Below are 22,437 nucleotides of genomic sequence, written 5' to 3' on the forward strand. Positions count from 1 at the left end.
TTACTTTCCGTAATATTCCGACATCTAGTATGACATTTCTTCCCTGCAACACTATCCATGAGGAATGCTGTTGAGAAAGACGGTCAAGTCCAGCGTTCAAGCTATGTGCCAGGAATTAGTGCAATCGAAGGCCGAGTGAAATGTTTGGCCAGTGCCGCTTGAGCTTGGCGCTGACAAGAACGATGATAGTCAAGGAGAATAGAAAGAGGATCCGACCGAATTATTGCCTTCATGAATTGATCGTATCCGACCTTTGCATTGATCAATACACCGAAGTCAAATGCGCATAACATGGAGTCCAAGGAACATGAAAGTCGAATCGAGTGATATCGTACGTAAACAGCGACTCCATGCTAGCCTCAGCCCTTACAGATTATTGAATAAATCGTACGAATCATGCAAAGTGCATTTAATATTGTACAAGAGTTTATCTGTGGAGGCGGTTAGTTTTACTCCTTGGACACGTGAGTAGCACTCCAAATGCAATCCTTACCGTGATCGTCGTTGTTTTCTTTTTTTTTCCTTTTCTATTTTAGCCTTGTTTTTGACTCTTTCGTTAATGCTCCGGAGTGGGCTTTCGGAAGCGCGGGTAGTAAAACAAAAAGAAGACAATCACGGCCAACAGGACGACCAGCGTGGGAAGGAACATGAAGGTGAAGAGTAAGAGGCTCAGCCCGAAGGCGGCACTTTGGCCGGGAAAGAAACGGCGAGCCATGATCTCAACGCTGTCCCAGACCATTTGGAAGAGGAAGAGGGAATAGGGAAAGGTTGAAAGGCGGTGATGGTGATGATATATCGACGGAAGGGCGGTAAGGCGAATGCTAACGGCGCTAACACAGATTGCCCCAAGTATATGTAGGGTCACTACGATGCGGAAGTTAGAAGAGCAATTAGCTGATCAATTTGAACAGCGCATGAAATGGTTTCAACATGCAGATGGGAGATGAAGGGAGAGGGAGAGGTAAAAAAAAATAACTATATAAATATATTTCTTGGGTCGTACAGTTGGACATAATACAGTACATACATACATACATACAGCCATCTGTACAATTAATGTAAACTAGTTAGTTAACGTATTTCACTACCGAGCGCCGCACCACCACCGAGCGTCGCACCACCACCGAGCGCCGCACAACCACCGAGCGCCGCACCATATATCCCATACTAATTCAGCATTTTTTGACTCTAATATCTTGACCAAACTTAGTCCAATCTACTTTATACTTTTAAATTAGTATATTGAGATGGTGCAAATCTTAATATTAAAATAATATAGGATATATATCTATAGATCTTTAGGTAATATATATAACATTGTAATTTTGCGTAATTTATTTTAGTCTAATATTATAGACCTTATATAGGTCTTCATCTAACTATTTTAAGAATATATATTCTAAATGTATATACATAGCTGTTATTATAATATTATTACAATTAAGCTAATAGTTGTTGAGATATTTGAGGTCAAAAAATGCTGAATTAGTATAGGATACACAGTGCGGCGCTCGGTGGTGGTGCGGCGCTCGGTAGTGAAATACGTTACATGGCTTTTCGCTTAGTCAGAAGGGAAGTTGAGCAAATTGGATTTCTAATTTTTGATTACCACTCATACATAGAAGGCGTTTATCTCACAAATCATAATTTCCACCAGTATGATTACGAGTCTCTGATGAATGACAAGAATGGGTATCCGCGACGCCCCGTAGGGATTCCCCCACTATTGGGAAACGATTGGCTTGGGAGTTCCAGACCCACCGAACTACGGGCGGTTAATCAGTCACTAAACCGGAAACGGCGGATGACGCCCCGAGCAAGGAACATCCTTAGGGGCAGGCAGCAGCATTCTTAGTACGGAAAGATTGATGATACAGTACCGTTTGTGTATGAAACAAGGGAGTGAAAAGGAGACGAATCTATAAATGGAATTGAATTACTGGTACTAGTTATAGACTCAGTGGAGATGAGAGTGACGTTGCCACAATCTCTTCACTACGGATACCAAGTACTAGTAGTTAAAACTATCCCTAAAATGAGGCTGATCATGTGGCCATGACTTAGGTACTCAGAGGAAGGCCTAGGCAACCAAATATTGCTAAAAGTCTCCGTCTCTCGGTTACCAGATAAAGCAATGTCTTTCCGGGTAACATCGTAGAATCAGCCACTGGCACAACCTGTTGTAAGAATTTCATAATCGGTATGGAACAAGGTGGAATATCCAGACCGAGACTTCCGAGATTTATCTTTAATTGATTTATTTACGGAGCACTACGTAATCCTTATTATCACAGGAGGGAAAAGAAGAAGTATGAGAAATAAGAAGGTTCGTCCCTCTGAAGGGAAACCAATTGCCTTGTAGGGCTGAAAGCTTGGCATGGATCCTCCGTTGTCAAGGTTTGTGTTAATTCCACGGATACAAACAAACAATACACTCCCAACTGTAAGATCGACGGCAAATCCCCATTAATCGTGGGGCAGCAAGGACGAACCCTTGTCCCCATTTCACCTTTTCCTTTCCCATTCCATTTTCCTTCTCTTTTCTTTTTTTCTCTTCCTTTCTTGCATGAACCGTCGAATGATCCGCGGAGATGCGGGCTACTCTTTATCCCTTCACCATCACTTCATGAATACCCTCTGATGAATTTATTATTGCTTCTACTCGCACAACATCCCTCTGTCGACATGGGTCTGCTTACGGGAAGCCGCGAACTCGATAGGGCCGAAGCCAACAATTTTGGCGTGGACTGGGTCATTCACTACCAGTTTGAGGACACCGGTAAGTTTCTCTCGACCGGTCTTTTGTCTTGATAGGCACGTCTCACTAATTCGCGCGATTGTCTCTAGAACTTGGCAATGCCATCGAAGAGTTCCGCACCCTCATCCACGATCTGCAAGAAGCCAAACTGCAAGTTCAAGTCCGACGCGGCTATGGCCCTTCCTTATTGCTGTGCATCCGCGTGCCCCGGAACCACCTGGGGAATATGGTGTATAAATCTCGGTATGACTGAAGACCCCACTGCGAATCGGTGACTCCGCTAACACCGTCTAGGGTAAAAGACTGGCTCTATGGAATCATCCATGAAGTCCCCATCGGCGATGAGCACACCGCGATTGACTCCGAAACCGCCGCTGAAGAACTCCGATCCGTATACCATGCGGTTACCTGGTCGAAGGCGCTGGGAGGTGCGGGCATCACCGCTCAATTGGGCAAATGGAAGAATGTGGCTAGCACCTTTCCATTACACGATCCGTCTGCCAATGCCGACCTCTTGCGTAAGTGGAGTCGGACCCTGCTACTAAACGCAGAGGATCTAGATGCGATCCGGGCGTTATACGGCGAAAAGGTTGGCCCCCTCGATTATCACACCAGGGGCTCCCGCTGACGATCCCCGCTCCTAGGTCGCCTACTATTTCGCCTTCATCCAATGCTACTCGACCTTTTTGGTCTTCCCTGCCGTCTGGGGCGTCTTTTCCTGGCTCTATCTAGGGCCGTACTCAATTGCTTCGGCATTTGTCAACTGCCTCTGGAGCATCGTCTTTGTCGAATATTGGAAAATCCGGGAAACTGATCTGAGCTTACGATGGAACGTTAAGGGCGTAGGAGTGCTCAAGGTCAATCGCCCGAAGTACGTATGGGACAAGGAAGTTCGCGACTCCGTGACGGGTGAAATTGTCCGCGTCTTCCCAGCGCACAAACAATTCATGCGCCAAATGCTCCTCCTGCCCTTTGCCACGATCGCCAGTATCGCATTAGGATCATTGATCGTCGTCACGTTTGTCATGGAGATCTTTATTTCGGAAGTGTACACGGGCCCCTTCAAAGACTACTTGGAGTTCCTCCCGACGGTCCTCTTCTCCCTGTCATTGCCATGGATCAACAATAAATTGACAGACATGGCCACCCAGCTGACCGAGTACGAAAATTACCGCACGCAGGACCAGTATGACATCGCACAAACCACCAAAACGTTCGTCATGAACTTCATTACCTCCTTCCTCCCCACGATCCTCACGGCCTTTGTGTATGTCCCATTCGGCGCCCGACTGCTGCCATATCTCGATATGTTTCGCGTGGGTAGTCTTGCCAAGTCTATTGACACCCGCCGAGTCCACATTGACCCCTCACGATTGCAACAAGAAGTCATCTATCTGTCCGTGACAGGACAGATCCTGAACTTTGGCGAGGAGGTTGTGCTCCCTTATGTCAAACGAGTGTTGGTGCAAAAGTGGCGTGACTATCGGAAATCGCACCCAACGGGGGGTCGCCGTTACTCGTACCGAACTGATCAGCTACTGAACGACGCCCCAGACGAGGCATCCTTTCTGGGGAGAATCCGAAATGAAGCCGAGGCGGATGAATACAACGTGCACGATGATACGCTTGAGATGTGTGTCCAGTACGGCTATCTCGCGCTCTTCGGGACGTCGTGGCCGCTCGTCCCGCTCGGCTTTCTCGCCAACAACTGGCTGGAACTGCGAGGCGATTTCTTCAAGCTGAGCCTCGAGTGCCAGCGCCCCCCGCCGATCCGTGCCGACTCGATCGGGCCCTCACTGCAGGGACTGGAAGTTCTCACCTGGCTCGGAACCTTGTCCACCGCTGCCATCGTATATCTATACCGCGGCGGCATGGCTGATGTGTGTCTCTCCTCGCTTCTGTTGACTCTCCTGGCGGCCGAGTGGGCGTATCTCGGACTACAATTCGTCGTGCGCACAGCGCTGGAGAAAATTGCCACGGGGTCACTTCGCCGGGAGGCCGCCAAACGATATGCGATGCGCAAAAGCTACTTGGACGACATCTCACGGAGTACCTCGCCAAAGGGCCGACAACGCGTGCGCTTCCAAGACAGGGTGAATGTTTATAGCACGGCAACGGATGTCCCCACCAAGGCGCAGGAGTCCTTGCACCCCGGTCACCATGAGTCAACGAGCGAGGAGCGATTCTGGGCATGTCCCCCTCAAGATACAGCCGACGCCGGCGTTCGGCTGATCAAAGCCCTGAAAGCGGGAGATTCAGTGCAGCCCGAGAAGATGAAAAAGGGCGTATAGACTGGGCCAATCGAGCATGTTTGCGTCAGGGTAGAACTGTTTCACATTTTTCGTTTTCATTACCATTTCTAGTTTCCTCTTTCAACGCGGTTGACCTGTGTGACTTTTTGCCGTCAACCTTCCACCGGTATCGATTACTTGCCTGCTGTGCAGAATTCTGTCTCGACGTTTTCCCGTTGGGTCTTTTGAACTCTAGTTCCTATGGATTTGACATCCTGTCCTTTCACATCGGTGCATTTGATGAGTGCTACTAGTTCCCGGGATGCATATTTACTCAGGGTTGTGTACATACGTACTTTCTATTTCTTTTTGTTTTGGTATGGGGTGACAGGTTGGCAAATTCTCTTTATGAACGACGTATAGCCTAGGTATATCAATCTAATAATACACATTGTAACAATCCGTCCTGCACATAGTTCTCCAGTACTGGTCACAAACGGGCCGGCCATCATCCCGGTAGAAGTGAGATCGGTTAGAGTGAAATGTCGCAGACTGAACTCGTCGTTTGTGTCCGTGAACAAGTAGTTCTCCTGTATTGGTCACCAATGTATAGGTAGCGCGCCCTCGACCCGCAGCCAGGCCCACGCTTGACACTATCCGCTCGCGTATATCTGAGTACGACACGGAAACAATGAATAGCCTGTCACCCCCACCTCTTCTCTCCCGAGAACCTGATGGGTTACAACCATTAATTAGAGAGGGACTGGGCAATGAATAGTTACATTTTGATAGGTGTGAAAATCATATTTCGAGAAGCATCGAATCATTCGAGCAAGTTACACAAGATGAGTCGTGGTGGTACATCGTAAGAGATATATATTTTTCTTATGCTTTGATACACGAACACGCAAAATAACGCGAGGTGAAGTAACACAACAGTTGGCACGGATCACATGGTCTCTCCTATTTGCTATCCACGTGGATGGAGTGTAGGTTGAGCAAATGGGGTCGAGAGATTGGAGGGCATGGTTCAGCCTACGTCCTTCCACGGACCACAGAACCTTCTGCCACTGGGGAACCGATCGAACTAGACCTCGCTACGTATCATCAGCGAGTTGTCTAGGCGGACCATCGGGTATTCGGAATCGTACCGGTTCCCCCCTTATTTCTTGAAATTGACACTAGCCTACCTAAATTGGTTACCTACACGGTAGGGCTAAGACATGATACTGGCGAAGGATCTGGAGCCCCGGCGGAGTTCGGGTGATTCGGCCACAAAAGCCTACGCTGCTTGTGATAGGTACCTGTTCTCATTTTGCATGTCTCCAGGTGTGTCGAGGGATACGTAGGATTGGGTAGGGATGGGCATGGATGCAGATGCTCGTTCATGCAGGGAGGGGGGAGGGATTGATGGGCGGTCAAAGGTGGTGTGTATGGTACCATTGATGAGGTTACGAGGAGGATCACCGGAGGCAATTGAGGCATCCTTTCTGACCCATTCTTCATCTGTGTACTCAATTATAACCATACTTAGTGTTGAATCCACTTTCAGCCCTACAAGGCAACGCCAAGTCAAGGGAAAGTCAATCAGTCATCCGGGCCCACCAATCACATCATCCTTCTTGAAGTCAGTGACCGACATTCCATTCCATTTCCCTTTCCGTCTTCCTCCCTTTCTTTCCCCATCAATTTTCCCTTTTCCTTTTCCCCTTCCGTTAAAAGCCCATTAAAAGCCCCTTCCATTGCCCTCCATTTCCTTTCACCCCTCGCCTTGCCTCGTTCTTTTTCTCTCCCCTTCCTCCCTCCCTTCCCCTCTTTTGACACTCTTTTCTGGAGGAGCGAGTCTCCTCCCGTCTCCCGATGTGCCCCTCTCAGCGTCCCTGCGACTCAAAAACCGACCTCTTTTTCCAAGAGCATGAAACGGGAAAGCTCGTCCCCATGATAACTGTCGTACGCCGGCGTAGACGATGGCATTTGGTTCACCCCTCCTGGTACCGCAACAGCTTGCTGGCCAGTACGGGATTTTTAGAGTTCGCCAATGCGGGTGATTTTGCAGCCAATGTGTGGAATGAGATCCCTGTTCCTCGGCACGCTATGATCCTGATGGCCATTGGAGGTCCAATCGCTTTATTAATGAGTGTCGTTGCCCTCCGCGACTTCATCCTCAGCTGGCGAAACGTGAAACGTCTCCACGCCGAACGTAAATACCTACAATCGCTACAAAATGATTATTTGGTGTCCACCAACCCAGACCCGGATCTCATCCGGTTGATCGACAGCCGTCTTGGCGTCGGATGGCGCGAGCTGGGCACTGAGCTTATTGACCGCATCGCTATGGACGTTTTTCTCGGACTCGGTGCTCTCCTCGTCGGCACGGGAACCATTATGGCCATCTGGGGCGCCCACCCCAAAGTTTTCCACGCTAGTAACCTCCTCTCCGGATTCGTGGGGAACGCCTTTGCCGCCTCATTTGGAGTCGTCAACGCCGTCTGGTCCGTATACCTTGCCCGCCGATTCCACCGATACGATCGAGCCTGCGCGCGTGTACCCGCCCTGGCCCCCTTCCGAGACCGCCTTCACCTTCGCTTCAACAAATTTAAGTGGCACGCCGTCGTCTCCGGCCTCACCGGTCTCATCGCCGGCGCCGCCTCCATGGTCACAGCCAAGATGTGGTGGGGATACGTGGTACTCGCGCCATGCATGGTCCTCCAGGTGGCATGCAACCGGTTCTGGCGAGTGCACCTAGGCTACGATCGGCCGGTCGTCAGCGACTACGATCAACGCGGGATCCTACTCCGAGAGACGCAAGAAATTCGCGACGAAGAAAAGGACGCACCGTTACTGGACAGTCTCGCAACCACGGTAACCTTGTACAACGCGCTCGGTGCTCTCCCCTCGCCGAGCGAGGCCCTCGACTGGACGAGGCTGGACTCTCTTGTCCAATTCATCATCACGAACGATCTCTTTGATTCCCTCTGCGACTGGCTCGCGCGCGATAAATCCGTTCCTTCCGACGTCCGGGACGCCGTCTTCCGTCTCCCCGCTTCCGACGCGGAACTCGTCGAGGTCACTCTCACCCCAGAGCATCTCCTCGCTATTCCCCTGCCGCTACAAGCTCAACTGCGCGATCTGTGTCGTCAGTATCTCCAGCACGCCGGACGGAAAGTCCTGCTGTATCGGGAGCGGTATTTGTTAGAAATGATGGGGTCTATGCTCTCCAGGGAGAGTGAGTAATATAGCACGTCCTGTATACCAATATGTATATCGTCTCTCTTGAATAGGGGGGGGGCCATTGGGACACTCTGTGCCGGCACATGAGGCAGTAGATCTGCATGCATAGATATTAATGTGGATAATACAAAGGAAATTTGTACGGTAATAATAATTAATGAAGACATTTTGCTTAGTTTCTTGGTTGTACAGTAGCCCAGTCAAGAAAGGAGATAAGAAAGGAACATGACTAGGGTAGCATATGTCACTATTGTCATTCTTCTTCTCTAAATGCTCTCATCAAGCCCCATCCGGTTCCTAATATCGACACGGCAGCTTCTATCCCTGACTACTTTATCTCACTTTCCCAGAGCCGTCTGAATACAGGTGGATTACTTAAATGCTCCCTAAACTACTTTGACTATTTCTTCCGATTCGGAGCGCCCATCTTCAAATTGACGTACGAAAATTAATTCATTAGCATGACCACTACCTGATTTTGTATGTAACAGCTGATACCGACCTAGTCCATACCGCCACCGAAGACAAAAATACTGAACATACTCACTTCGGCATGAGAAACCCTCCCCCCTTCCCAAGGACTCTCACGAAGGCATTGCATAGTCGGGTAATGTGAAGCGAGGGAGTGATAGGCCAACCATAATTCATACCTTCTGTTCGACTGCGGGGAAAGAGTGGTTAGGGTGAATTGTCCAACTCATGCATACAATCAAGTTGATACCGGTGGCTATACTAGACATCTATGTCATCAATATACCGTTTCCCCACCACTCAATAACGCTAAACGCTACAGGTGTCCGAAGATCAGCACGTCGTTGGGCTATGGAATTAGTATCTCCTTTGCCGATAGGTCATGTAGTATTCTGGGAGGCGCTGCGTAGTACAGTACCTACAGTACCATTAGGTCTATCCCTGGACGGTAGACCTACGACCACGTTGGCTCTCACCAATGTTACTATCATGATGATACCAAAAAAAATAAAAAAAAAATAAAAAAAAGGAAAAATAAAGAAAGGAAAACAAAACAAAAATTATGTATAGTATATTATATTCTAATTCCCCAAAACGCCCTCTTAAAAACTAAATAAACCACTCCTCCTCTTCCCCAACGGATAAACCACCAAAGCAGCCACAAACAACCCCACCGTAATCCCAATCGCAACCTGCACCATCCCGAACCCCAAATCCTGCACGGACTTCTGCTTCCCCGATCCAACCCCAACAGACTGATTGCCCCCATGTCCACTACTACTAGAGATATTCGACCGAATCTCATCTGCCGATTCAACACCCGTAATCAGCGATCCAGATGCCGCCAGACCGGAGGGCACCAGGACAAAAATCCCGGGTAAGATAGCTGTCGCGGCATGACCGTGCCAGATACGACTGTACAGGTTCCCCATAACGCCTATAGCGAAGGCGCCGACGGTATTCGCAACCTGGGTATTTGTGCCGAGACGCTTTGTGACGAAGTAATTAGTGACGTAGCCCGCGAAGGCGATGACGATCATTACGGGGCCCTGTTTCCACTTCCCCTGGTTGATGACTAGAAGGCAGATGGAGAAGGCGATGACGAAGGGGAAGCGGGCGACGTAGGGGTTTTTGAAGCCCAGGACGTTTGGACACGTAGTCTTTGAGGTTGCGTTGCGGTCGATGAGGCCGTAGATGGTTGTTCCGACTGTGATGCCGTAGCCCAGGAAGAGGGAGTAGATGATTGCGTAGACCATGCGGATGGAGCCCGGGACGATCTTCTGGGACTGGAGCTCGAGGCTGCTGCAGAGGACTGTGTAGCCCGGGAGGATAAGGGCGATGGAGGATTGGGCGATGGCGGAGAAGCAGAAGAGGTATTGGTGCGTGCCGTGGATGGTTGTCATTATGCTGCCGATGGCTCGGGCGATGAACGAGGTTAGCACTGCGGCTGTTACTTCGAAGACGTTGCTGTAGAGGACTGAGCGGGGGGCGATGATGTGTTGCATTACTCCAAGGAGACAGCCGTTGAAGAAGATGATGGGCATGTCGATTGGTCTGGCACCGAAGGCGAAGGGTCCGACCATGGCTGTGGCGAGGCCGCAGACCAAGACGATTATTATTTTGCTGTACCGCGGTTTGCGTTTCACTATGTCTTCTAGTTCTTGGATAGCCTCCTCGATGCCGATCACGTCGTGGATAACGTTTTTATAGACGTTATGGGTTTCGGAGAGACGTCCTAGGTCGACGCCTTGGGAGACTCGGACTAGTTTGACCTCTGCGGTTCGTGTCGATGGGTCATCAAAGGACATTATCATGCAGCCGGGCACATAGAGATACTGACTATCCACTTCTAGTACCTTCGCAGTCATTTGCATGTACTCTTCTAATCGATGCGTGGGGGCGCCGAACATCATGAGTGCCTTGCATAGCTGCATGATATATCGTTCTCGAGCGATAATTTGCGCAATCTGTAAGGTAATCTCTATCTCGTCCTCCAGGCGCATATTTCCCAGCGATTGCTTGCTGCGCCGCTTCGAAGCAGCGGTGAGCACTTCACTCGAGACCGGTGTGCTTGTCCCGCTGATATTGGTTGTAGAGCCAGCAAGGGTATTAGGTGACATATTCGGCGGTTTTTTATACCATTTCCTTTTACCTGGTGTGCTTGTCCCGGGCGTGCTGCTATCACCCAAAGGAGTCTCCATCTGTCTAGGTGACTGACTAGTATTTGAAGGTCCACCGATGTGTGAGTGGTCTAGAGCCCCATTCAATTTCAGCAGCTGGGATAAAACACCCCCAGTACTGCCACTGCGTCGGAGTCTCCGATCATTCCACGCATCACCAGGACTTCCCCAATACTCCGGACCCTTATGCGGATATGGCTTTCCATGTCCAGGACGATGATAAACAGACCGGTCATGAGACATTTCCCGAACGAGACGATGAGCCTCAGAGCTCGATCTATCCTGCTCATACCCTTTCTCAGAAAGAGCCGGCCCGCTGTGTCCACCCGAGTCAGGACGATGCTGTATATCCCGCACATCCTGCTCATCAGACGGCGGGCGTCCAAGACGAGCCGCCCAGTCTCTCGCTTTATCCGTCACGGTATGTCGAAGCCCATATACTCTGCTGAGAAAGGAACCCCCCTGACTCGGATGAGCGGGTTTAGTAGGCGACACTTCCCCAAAGTCCACACTATTTGTACCATGAGAGCGATTAGAAAATACAGACCGCTTCCTAGGCCGCTCCTCGGTGATATCTACGGACCCCTGCGTGGTTCGATAGCCACCCTCCGGTGGTGCCGCCTCAGGCGAGCCCTCGGTTTCAGCATTGACGTCGCCGTATTCGTAGCTCAGGTCTGTGCTAAAGTGGACCCGATGATGGCGGGAGAGCGAGACACTGCTCGGACTGTTCTTCGACACATTGGCTGCTTGACCCTCAACATGATGGTCGGGTGTTCCTGGGCCCTGTGGCTCAACACTCCGGTAACTGATTAATGAACTCTGGCTTGCTCCGCTATCGCGCCGGTCCTGGGTCATGAGGGTGGTGTCTTTTGGAGAGATATGAATAAGCAGGATTTAATTAAGAGGATTCACTCTGTACGCTAGCTCGATAGAAATTCCTAAAATCTGCAGCACGTATAAGAGTGTCCAGAGTAGTATAGGAGGACGTTTTTGTATTCAAGCACCACTACATGCCGAGGAAGGTGCTGTGAAGGTCGGACTAACTTCAGGGCAGATCCACAGCTAGATAATCACATTCACTAGATCCAAGGGATTGTTCAATCAAACGAGGCGGGCGAAAATGATGAAAGCGAGGGGGATGTTTACTAGACGATCTTCCAAGACTAGATGTTTTCTGGTAGAAAACCACAATGGTCCCAACCATGGGTAGTTCGACGTCATATAGGATCAACACCAGCGAAAGGCACCACTAACAGCCTTATCGGAGGAGTGGACAATTGTTGTGGACCCCTTTGAAGGATGTTGACGCTTTGGAAGATGAGTCTATGACGCAAACAGTGAGTTTTTATGTGGGTCCAGATGCACTTCCGGACTTTTTACGTGACATGTAAATGTCGGCTGTATAAACTGTTGGAGCGAACTGAGGAGGGTTAACTGATACCTCCTATCATAACTTGACTTGCTCTACTATCCAGTAAATAATAGAGGGACTTTGGGTATCCTGGTGATGTTGCAAAGCGGATAGGTCCGGTTGTGGTGAAAGGTATCCTGGCCATGCGAAAGCTACTAGTGTGGATTACCGACGGTCTAGACGTTCAATTCAACTCAAAATTTGATAGATTTGATCTAGAACATAGTTATAAATATGCCAACCCCGGAAATGCGCGGGCTTCAATGATATCAATCGATGAATGTCCATATTTCCGACAGCATGTGCGATCTCATTTTCTTTTACTGAGGCATTGAATAACAGTCGAAACTCATAGAGGGTTTGAGAATAGCGTGCATCATGAATCTCATTTTTGCATTTTGGAGGACTCACTCAGGAACCCCTGTATTTTCAACAGATCGTTGCTTCTATATCCTGACTCATCTTCGAGTAATTGCGTCGATATAGCCACGACGGTATCGCATCTATCAACAACAGTAATAGTGTTCTGGACTCCTACAAGGATATCTTCTATACTGCTTAACAGGAAATTGTCGTGGCCTGAGAGATGTGTTATTGAATCTTCGAATCTATCGATCTCCTCTTCGAGAACTACTAAGGCACTCTGAGCTTCCTACAATTCATCATGCAGAATGCACCATATAGGACCTGATTAAGGAGCATCTAGCTCGTCAACCAAAGGGTCTTGTTTATTTACGCCAGTTAATAAATGTATAGCACAGCATTGTAGGCAATCAAGGATTTAAAGCACCTGCTGTACTATGTCTACGCTCGAAGATCGCTCTAAACAGAGACCTGGAGCAAGATAAGAAACAAGGTAAACGAGTAAAATATATGATCCGCTCTAAGCCTCTCGCTAAACCCCTGAAGTCTATTATTATCAATGCCGAGTGGGTCGAGAACAGGACCGAAGAGCCAACACGAACGCGATAGCGAAAACGAATTCGGCAATTAGATAGCGCTGAGGAACCGAAGACCTCAGCGAATACATTTTTTTCCATCTCTTCAAGATGATTATTATCTGAAACAGCCCCACGCAATTGGTGCATATTCTTAATGCTCTGTCCTTGCCAAGAGAGGCTTATAGTAGGATGGAGCTTCTTCGGCCTAAGATTATTGGTGGTGACCGAGTATTCGTCCTTCTAATTTTTTTCTACCTATTCTCTTCATGTTTAAATATTTGCAGCACCAGCTAGAAAATAGGTATTGAGCAGACCTCCCTTCATTCCTTTTCTAGTCTTATTCTACACATTCATTTATACTTATTTCAGCGTTCGGATCAGTATCCCGGCAACAGCAGATAACATGAACTCACGCAGTACAAGCAGTGATGCAGAAGCTGCAGCATCCTTCTCATTCTATCATTATGATCCGAGTATGGCTGCTGCGGTTATCTTTATCATCCTTTTCTCGGGAACGACCATATTCCACATATACCAAATGTTCCGGACACGGACTTGGTTCTTCATTCCTTTCGTTATCGGATGCATTTGTTAGTAACGCTCTATCAAATCATCCTTTCCGTTAGTTAGATACAAAAAGCTAACCGGAGCAGTTGAAATTATCGGCTACATCGGACGCGCAATGTCCAGTAAAGAGTCACCAAACTGGACTCTTGGACCATACCTCCTACAAACATTATTCCTGCTCCTCGCCCCAGCCCTCCTCGCAGCCTCTATATATATGTTTCTCGGTCGAATAATCTTAGTCTTAGAGGCAGAATCTCATGCAATCATGCGAAAGAAATGGTTAACCAAGATCTTCGTGACGGGTGACGTCCTCTCCTTTCTCTTACAAGGTGCCGGTAAGTGCAATGCACACCCATTAATGGCGACTTATATATAGCATTTCAGTCCTAACAATTGTCCGAAATTCAGGCGGTGGTATCCAGAGCAGCGGCAACCTCGACAGCATGAAGCTCGGCGAAAAAATCATCGTCGTCGGGCTTTTCGTTCAAATCTTCTTCTTCGGTTTCTTCATCGTCACGGCGAGCTCATTCGACATGAAGCTGAAGAAATACCCTATTCCAAGATGCTATTCTACTGAAATCCCGTGGAGGAAACATCTCAATGTGTTGTATGCGTCGAGTATGATGATCATGATTCGGTCTGTCTTTCGCTTGATTGAGTATCTACAGGGAAATAATGGGTATTTGCTGCATCATGAGGTTTTCTTGTATATTTTTGACGCGGTGTTGATTCTCATTTCTTCCTTGATTTTCAACGTCTGTCACCCGAGTGACATTGGTCGGTTTTTGACAAGTGAAGCGGGTCATGAGCTCAAGGATATTTATAGTGCTGTGCCTTGACTATTTGTATAATACGTATAGATATTTGGAGGGAATGATGGCGTCCGAACACTACTTTCCATGTCCAAGCATGGACTACCAACCAATAAGAAGCCTCTAACGTGACATGTCATGCTGTATAGCCCTACAAGGCTACAACGAGTCTGTGTTAAATGTCAACAAATAATCCTCGAACCAAGGAAGAAAGACGAAGGGTACATGCAACGTTCACATTGATGTCTTCTTAACGTAATTCTCGAGCAAGCGGGTCCTCTGTCGGTCTCCGAGTTGCCAATCCAGCCTACGGTCCTGATCCAGTCTATTCACAGAACTCTGCCATGGGTGCTTATCATGGTACCGTATTCTGGTCATGGCAGCTTGCTATGGCTAAGGGACTCGAACAACAGTTAGAACGTTGCGCTTCAGTTACATCTTCCGTATCTCTGGACTTCTGCCTAGATGTAATTGTGTATACTAATGATTGAGAAGAGCACTACACTCTCTGGGATATACTTGAGGAGAATCCGTGCCTGCTTTCTGTGGAGGTGTGGTCCTGGATCATTACGAATGATAGATTCCACGCAGCACCCTTGGGAACATTACCTGCACCTCCTAGTGTCTGCGGTGGAACCGGTGAGACCGTCTGGCCATGTCCTTGAAAGGGCATATTAACATAGCATTGCCTTTTATAATAAAATATCCGACAGCTCTGGTCTCTGACTTTCTTGGTTGTCACAAGAAAGTCGTCACTCTAGAGTGAAGTCCGCCCGTTTATATGCATAGGTCTTACGATTGGCCGTTAGATATCGGGATGATCAAGGCCAATAGGTCATAATGGAGATCCACATATCGAGTACGAGAACCAAGCAACTAAGCAAGCATACTATGATGCAATATATATTAAACATTAAATTGAACAGAGAAAGCGTATCTTTTGCATTGCTGCACGTGTGGCTTGTGGTACTAAATTAAAAAGCGAAACACAACCTTTAACTGTATTGGTTTATAGAGTCCATTGGACTTTACAAGAAGCTTGGCTCCTCTGCTAATGGAAGGTAAAATGTGAAAAAATTATTTATTTCTAGTGTGCAGTGATCGGTTCTCCAAAAAGTGTTCCATGCTCGATCCCGATTTCTGGTGTTTGCCTTTCCGTGAGATGTAACCACTGCACATGTCTCAACAGAAAGATTGTTGCTGTATACAGAATATAAAGATATTACACCTAGCATTTCGTTCCACATGAGGGCAAAATAACGACATAGCAAGGAGGAAAGTCCGGTATTAAATGTAAGGGGCGGAGTCAAGTATGTGGCGTCACTAGTTAGTTACGTTAAATACTGGCCACGCTAATTAAGAGGACTGAGCTAGCTAGTTACTTGACGAGTGGGTTTTGAGAGGTCTAGCAAGTACGTTAGCAAGGCAGAACTAGACCACCGCCCAAAATGATGATTTGTCCCTTGTTCCAATATCTTACATCTTTTTGTAACCATTCGTTGGTCAAAGATACAGTCAGGTGTTTATCGTAGCATAAACCAGTAGATAATATACGCGGAATTCTGTTGAAACACCTAGAATAGCCCTGCATTCATATCTTAGACCAAGGTGTAGAGGCAGCCGCGCGTCCAGAGTTGCAACCCTGGTACAGGCCCAGGGGAAGCTGAAGCCGCAATTCAGCTTTTACATTAGAAAGACCCACGATGTTCTTACAGAAGCCGGGGCTATTGCTGATGAGCACTCGGACTCACAGGATATGACAAGCTTGACTACCTGGCGACATTCGGACAAATAATATCACTTTTTTCTAGACTAACGTCACCCTAATCTCAGAGCCCGTCAAGCGCTGTGTTTATCTACATGAATCGGAAATTGTTATATCCATATTCTCATTCCTGTATCCCCAGCAGCTCGTCCCATATTGAACGCCATAACTATTATTTTGGTCTACGTAATGTCCACTACAGTGACCCATGAGATACACTAGTCCTTTTACCGACCAAATCCGAGGTATGATATATTCGACTTCCGTGCGAAATGAGTTGATCGTTAGTACAGCAGAAGCCAGCCGAGGTCTGCTCAATGATCAAGATTCATTAATTTTAAGATGGAGACATGTTTGACTGTATGATTTATTAAAACTAGGATGTCACCTGAGCCTGTCTGCGCCAACTGACTAGCAAAAGCTCGGCTCGGTCTCTATTTAAGGCCGGAAGTATTGGATCTACTCGCAACTGGCTGGAAGACGGGACAGCAAAGCCCGGCAAGCATACGCTGTTGGTTTATTTCTCTAATTAATTGTTTAACACTTATTGCTATTGCTACAATGCTTTATTTCTTCTAATAATTGTGTTGCTCAAAGCTCGATGCCGGCATATCAGTTCCAGTAGTGATGACGTCAGCACGTAGCTGTGTGAGATGCAACCAAAAAGAAGTCCGATGGAGCAAGACCCTCGCATGCACCGATTGCGTTCAAGGAAAGAATGATTGCATCTTTCCCGCTCCGAGCCGTGCTCCGCGGCGAAAAAAACGGCCCTTGAAGGCCGAGCTTGTTGCCCGACTGAAGCGGTTAGAGGAGTCTAGTGAGCTGAGTGGAAGGGGGATTCGGGAAACCCATCTAGGCTATACGGCAGAGACCGTTCCAAATCACCTGGGACTACAGGGATATCTGAGTGGATCAGATAGAGAAACTGAAAGGCCGTCAGATTTGCGAAAAAATGGTTTATACCGGTAGTGTTGAGAATGAGAAGCAAGGAAGTTTGATCTCGCACAAGGGTGCTAGTCAATATATGAGTCATGGAGCGCTAGTTAGACTTGGGGATCAGGCAAGGCATTAGATCTGCTGTGATGTGGCAATGGCATGCCATTGCCTTTGTGCTATCGACACTTTGCATTAGACCTAGGTCACCGGAATCTTACCGAGCATGGATGGGTGGAGCGCGCCTACATTCGGTGGAAGGCGCGAGACTTGAAGGAAAGGGGCGTGATGCTGAGCGCAGTCACGCATCTCACGGAGCGGGCTGCCACGGCACAAGTTCATCAGTGGCCCAGATCTGATGGTGTATCCTGCCCCAGCAAGTTACCTGACCCTATTGTTGCGAGTGTGTTTAAGGATGGTGGCGATGATTCCACGACAACAGATTTGCTAGAACAGACTCTTTTTTTCGCATAAACTTAAGCAACCCACCCTCGCATGTCCTCTTTGCCTTGACTGGACTAAAAGCGAAGTTCTACCCTACCATTAGTATTCCGCCCAGAATCATCAAATTTCTGCTTAGATAATATTTTCCATTCTCCTATCTCTATTCATATACTAAAGGGAGGTCTCAAGCGCTTCAACTACCCTCACGATATCTGACCCTCGTCGAAGCTCCTTCTGCTAATTACATCCCCAAAGCGGAATACGACGTTTGCAACTGTTCAAGTGTCCATTGACGTATATATCCCTCCCAGTCCACTGGCGTAACACCATAATATTTCACATTGTCAAGTTTGGGGCCCACAAAAGTCTGACCGTCAATCCAATAGTAGTGGGAAAACCTGTAGAAGGTTTTTTCAGTACACGCAAGAGAAATTAAAACGGGATAACAAGCGCTTCCAGCGACATATACTTAAAAACATCCTGTGGAACTTTATCATGTAGGCTGTGCATTTTCTGATACAAATCATCCCTCGAGCCACGTCTTTTCAAAGCCGCACTCAAGTAATGGACTTTCTCGAAAGACTCTGCAATCTCACGAATGAGGGCACGGCCGTCGACAATTGATAAACTTGGCCCTCTTTGCACATCGTATAGTAGATATGGCAGATGAATACCTACATCGCAAGATATCACGTGCATCAGGGTCCCCAACAACCGCAGCAGTGAACTGCACCACATTATCATTAAGTAGTCCCTCCATGACCTCATCGCCCTTGCCCCAATGCCAAAAGGTACGGGTACTAGGATCAAAGATATTAAAGAATGGACTGAATACCGGCTCCATGAATCCACCTATGAAAATATGACCACCGGAGACATTTTTCTTCGTCTCGAGGTAGGCCTTGACGTGAATCATAGGTTCTTTGGAAAAAGCTGGCCCAATTCGAGCTTGGTGTAATCAAGCGCCCAGTCGCTAGCAACATATCAGGACACATGGAGGTCTTCGCAAGCGTCGATGAGCTCCTTTTGACCGTCGAGCATGAGCTTTTGGTTGCCTAGGTAGCAACAGACGACTACGTGGCAACCTTGGACGAAGGAGCGCACTGTGTCTCGATCGAATGCGTCTTCTGAAATCAACTCGACCTTGGAAGATGCCTTGAAGGCCTCCGAGGCCTTACTGGGCTTACGACAATAGCCGAGGATTGAGATATTGTCTTTTTCGAGGAGGTATGTAACCAGGCGACGGGCAGACTTGCCTGTAATGCCTGCGATTCCGACGCTCATTGTGCAAGTTCTGGGTTGGAACAATTGATATGGAGAAATGCTTTGAGATTGTAGATACTGAAAGGCTTGATCTCAGACAGACATTATCAAGAATATAGCAGTCTTTTTATAGTTCCTAGTTTACTCTAGAGATATCTGTTTTTGTGAGCCACGGTTTATAAGGCCCGCCCCCGGAGCTTAAAACAACACCGGAAGAATTCCTGGCTCGGGGTCGGAACAGAAACGGATGACACACTAGACACTGTTATTGTCTTAAATTATTTTCTCCTTTATAGATTCGCTCATGGAAGAGTAATAAAACTAGAAATGTGAGAGGAGTGGCTCGCGCTTGACCGTATTGGTGTCTATCGTGACCAGAGAAGCCCTATTAATCAGCTGTCCTCAAGATACTCTCGACATGTTACTTCCGACTAGCTCCAAGATAGAGCGGCAAGGCTTCACCATAAACCTACACTGAATCCGCACAGAAATGCGGGTGCCAATGCCAGATATAGAATCCGCAGTGGTTGCGGGTACTGCGAGTTCAAAATTTAAGCCCGAATCGGCACCATTCACCACTCTATCCCAAGATTATGATCAAATTCACTTTACAGAAAGTTCAAACATGATAACTCTCGCGATCGTCGGAAACAGAATGTAATTTTTCCATTCTATCGAAGTAAGTAGGGTTACATACATTTATCTGCAAGGCTTATTATCCAAGAGGCTGTCCGGAACTAGTTTAAGTCATCCATCGCTAAAGTTAAAAAATGCCACGATCGCCATTAAATTCTAGACGTTTCAACCACTCGGAATCTGACAATGAACCCCCATGATGTTACTGCGACTCTACCAAAAGCTACGAGGAAGGGAGAGCTCCAATCCCTGCCTTTACTTCTTCCCATTTTCTATTTACTCTATTATGGTCCGCTTTACAATCGAATTAGCATTGCGAGATAAATTTCACTCATCCCGCGACCTTACAAAATTGAACTATCGACTAGTAAATTTGCACCGCAATGAGAATCTTGAAGAGGATTACCTTTTACACATCAATCCAGGAGGAAAGGTATGAAGGCTTCGAGATTTTTATAGATGATACCGAATGCACAACAAGGGAACATGATTCTTTTTTTGTTAGAAAAAGGAATGATAATACTAATTTCACACTGCAGGTCCCTGTCTTAACATCCAAGTCACTGCCAGCCCCTCTCACCGATAGCTTATCTATATCATATTGGGTCTGTGAGCAACGTCCAAGCTTGATCCCGGAAACCCATCGGGCAACTATACAACGCCTTCTATCCCACCTTCATCGCATTCGAACAGACAACAATCCGAACCCAGCGATAGACGATCTCTTGGCTCGAGTAGACATCACGCCTGAACATCGTCGTGCTCTGGAATATGAACGTGATCGGTTAGTTTAACTAGATATGCCATTCAGCTTCGCATTCCATGCTAACAATGAGGGTCACCCAGCGAGAGAAAGCACACAGAGCCTGAATTAGATGACGAAGACGAAGAAAGCATGACGGGTCAAGCGAGACATTTGTTCTCACAACTATTGGTTGAATACGAAAAATTCAATCGCGGTGGGATTTGGATATTTGGGGACGACACGGGCCCGACAGTGCTGGATGCGCATGCTGTGGTGTTTATTGCGCGACTGGTTGATATCCAACTTGAAGACCTGGTCCCTGTTCAGATGCTCCTGTATGCGAATTCCATCATGGGGTTGCCGGAATGGGATGCAGTGATGCGCGGAATGCCAACGGTCTGGAATTCTTCTTTGGGCCCTGTAGATCAACTCAAGGTAGTGTGATAGAAATAGGCTCCTGTGGTTAATGACACATCGTAACACCGATAATACTCCAAAGAAACAACGTGCCATTACCTGAAAGGTAGAAATGACGCAGATCAGGGTAGAATCGTACTTGGCAGGGTATCAAAGCCAGAAAGGTCTGAAACTGTGTATGATCACAATCAAGCCAATGGTACCCCTTCCAAGTTCTGATAATATCGTCCATCTAAGCCAGCTTGGGCTCTAGCTTCCGAGTTGAAAGGCTCTTTGATGTTGCCCCGGAAATACTTCCGTACATTAGTACGGAAAACGTGGACGGGATCAGTTCCCTCCTCTTGGCAGATCCATGTCAGCCATCTGTGGCCGGTCGTAACATGGGTGATCTCGTCGTTATGAATAACCTCTAAGCTCTGAACACTTTCGATATCACCGGCTCGGCGGAACTTCTCAATAGTCATTGGATTGACATCCAGACCTCGGGCCTCATGTACAAGCGCAATAATACTGATCCGCGCTCTGAGATCATGAGCCGTGATGGTTGCCGATTCCCAGAGACCGTGGTGCACAGGGAGGGCACCGAAGTAGGATCCCATTTCTTCCATACGCGCGCGCAGTAAGGAGAAGTGTTTAGCTTCATCGCTAGCCACCTTGAGCCAGTCATGGAAAAATGCTCGTGGCAGTTGCCGCGAGCCGCCTTGCGACGTTGGAACCGTCTGGAATGTCGCAAACCGGATACATATATCGACTGCGAGATCGATAGCCCAGAGCTCAATATTCGCCAGCGCATGTAACATAGCAATTCTGCTTTTCAAGGTACCGCCTTTTCCAGACTTTTGGGTTGCCCATGGCTGCACCTCCGACAGGCCTTCCCGTGGCGGTTGAGCAGGGGGTGAAACGGTCCCTCGCCCAAGGGGCATCGGAGAAGACGATGCCTCTCTTTCGGTAAAGATAGAAAATAAATGAGCAGTGAGCTCGATCTTGTGTTCCGGGTTTGGGCTGTTCAGAATGTGAGCACACCAGTCGCACACGGTGGCGTTATCATCAAGGTATTTAGCCGGGGCTGACTCTGTCTGGTGAACCTGCGAAACTTCCTGTTTCGGCGCGGCCTTCTTATTGGGTCCTTTACCATCCTTCAGCTTGAACTTCTCGCTGACAGGTTCAAGCTTAACCAAGGAGACATCAGACCCATCCTCTGCGCTGTACGACAGGGTCACGTATTCGCCACGGGCATCGACCGGGAAAGTGCAAGCCTTAATACCAAGGCTTGATTCACCTGTCTCTACATTGAAATCATAGGCATGCCACGGACACGAAACAACATATGCAGAGTCTTCAATATCCACTGAGGAATCTTGCATAGGCCCACCGGCATGGGGGCATTCGGCTTCCATCACATAATATACCCATCCATCGTCAGTCTCATTGGCCGCCTGATTTGCCTTCTTTGACGGGTCAATTACGGGCAGGCGGAACAATACCAGGCGCTTCTTGTCCGAGAGATGGATGACATAGCGCGCCTGACGAATCTCCGAGAGCTGACCAAGACGAATTAACGCCATTCTGCAGGTACAGAACTGAGGATGGGCAGGGAAAGAGAGCCTATACAGTGTCGTGTGGGACGATATT

The 22,437-nt window shown here is 47.9% G+C and overlaps 7 protein-coding genes across 7 annotated transcripts; 5 read left to right on the forward strand and 2 right to left on the reverse strand.

Moving 5' to 3' along the window:
• Window positions 1-2,326: 2,326 nt before the first annotated feature.
• BDW43DRAFT_264715 (anoctamin family protein) lies at window positions 2,327-5,450 on the forward strand. Its single transcript, XM_032040697.1, has 4 exons — window positions 2,327-2,779; window positions 2,848-3,001; window positions 3,053-3,347; window positions 3,403-5,450. The coding sequence occupies exons 1-4, from the start codon at window positions 2,641-2,643 to the stop codon at window positions 5,047-5,049; spliced, it is 2,235 nt and encodes a 744-aa protein (XP_031903968.1). The 5' UTR covers window positions 2,327-2,640; the 3' UTR covers window positions 5,050-5,450.
• Window positions 5,151-5,451, forward strand: BDW43DRAFT_200715 (uncharacterized protein). Its single transcript, XM_032039137.1, has one exon. It carries the CDS (start codon window positions 5,251-5,253, stop codon window positions 5,410-5,412), a length of 162 nt encoding a protein of 53 aa, XP_031903969.1. The 5' UTR covers window positions 5,151-5,250; the 3' UTR covers window positions 5,413-5,451.
• A 1,275-nt stretch (window positions 5,452-6,726) lies between these two features.
• Window positions 6,727-8,331, forward strand: BDW43DRAFT_264717 (uncharacterized protein). The gene has a single exon (XM_032040698.1). The coding sequence runs from the start codon at window positions 6,850-6,852 to the stop codon at window positions 8,221-8,223; it is 1,374 nt and encodes a 457-aa protein (XP_031903970.1). The 5' UTR covers window positions 6,727-6,849; the 3' UTR covers window positions 8,224-8,331.
• A 962-nt stretch (window positions 8,332-9,293) lies between these two features.
• Window positions 9,294-11,726, reverse strand: BDW43DRAFT_322557 (threonine/serine exporter family protein; the record flags this gene model as incomplete). Its single annotated transcript, XM_032049587.1, has 2 exons — window positions 9,294-10,843; window positions 10,877-11,726. The coding sequence occupies 2 exons, from the start codon at window positions 11,724-11,726 to the stop codon at window positions 9,294-9,296; spliced, it is 2,400 nt and encodes a 799-aa protein (XP_031903971.1).
• Window positions 11,727-13,626: 1,900 nt separating this feature from the next.
• Window positions 13,627-14,629, forward strand: BDW43DRAFT_307415 (RTA1 domain-containing protein; the record flags this gene model as incomplete). Its single annotated transcript, XM_032046246.1, has 3 exons — window positions 13,627-13,813; window positions 13,877-14,125; window positions 14,199-14,629. 3 exons carry the CDS (start codon window positions 13,627-13,629, stop codon window positions 14,627-14,629), a joined length of 867 nt encoding a protein of 288 aa, XP_031903972.1.
• A 4,108-nt stretch (window positions 14,630-18,737) lies between these two features.
• On the forward strand, window positions 18,738-20,832 carry BDW43DRAFT_297534 (glutathione S-transferase family protein; the record flags this gene model as incomplete). The annotated part of the gene is made up of 5 exons (XM_032044402.1): window positions 18,738-18,743; window positions 19,304-19,336; window positions 19,867-20,076; window positions 20,183-20,427; window positions 20,490-20,832. The coding sequence occupies 5 exons, from the start codon at window positions 18,738-18,740 to the stop codon at window positions 20,830-20,832; spliced, it is 837 nt and encodes a 278-aa protein (XP_031903973.1).
• Window positions 20,716-22,390, reverse strand: BDW43DRAFT_200754 (Rieske [2Fe-2S] domain protein). Its single transcript, XM_032039139.1, has one exon. The coding sequence runs from the start codon at window positions 22,368-22,370 to the stop codon at window positions 20,994-20,996; it is 1,377 nt and encodes a 458-aa protein (XP_031903974.1). The 5' UTR covers window positions 22,371-22,390; the 3' UTR covers window positions 20,716-20,993.
• Window positions 22,391-22,437: the final 47 nt, after the last annotated feature.

Source organism: Aspergillus alliaceus (assembly GCF_009176365.1).
Source record: "Aspergillus alliaceus strain CBS 536.65 unplaced genomic scaffold BDW43scaffold_6, whole genome shotgun sequence".
Lineage (NCBI taxonomy): Eukaryota > Fungi > Ascomycota > Eurotiomycetes > Eurotiales > Aspergillaceae > Aspergillus > Aspergillus alliaceus.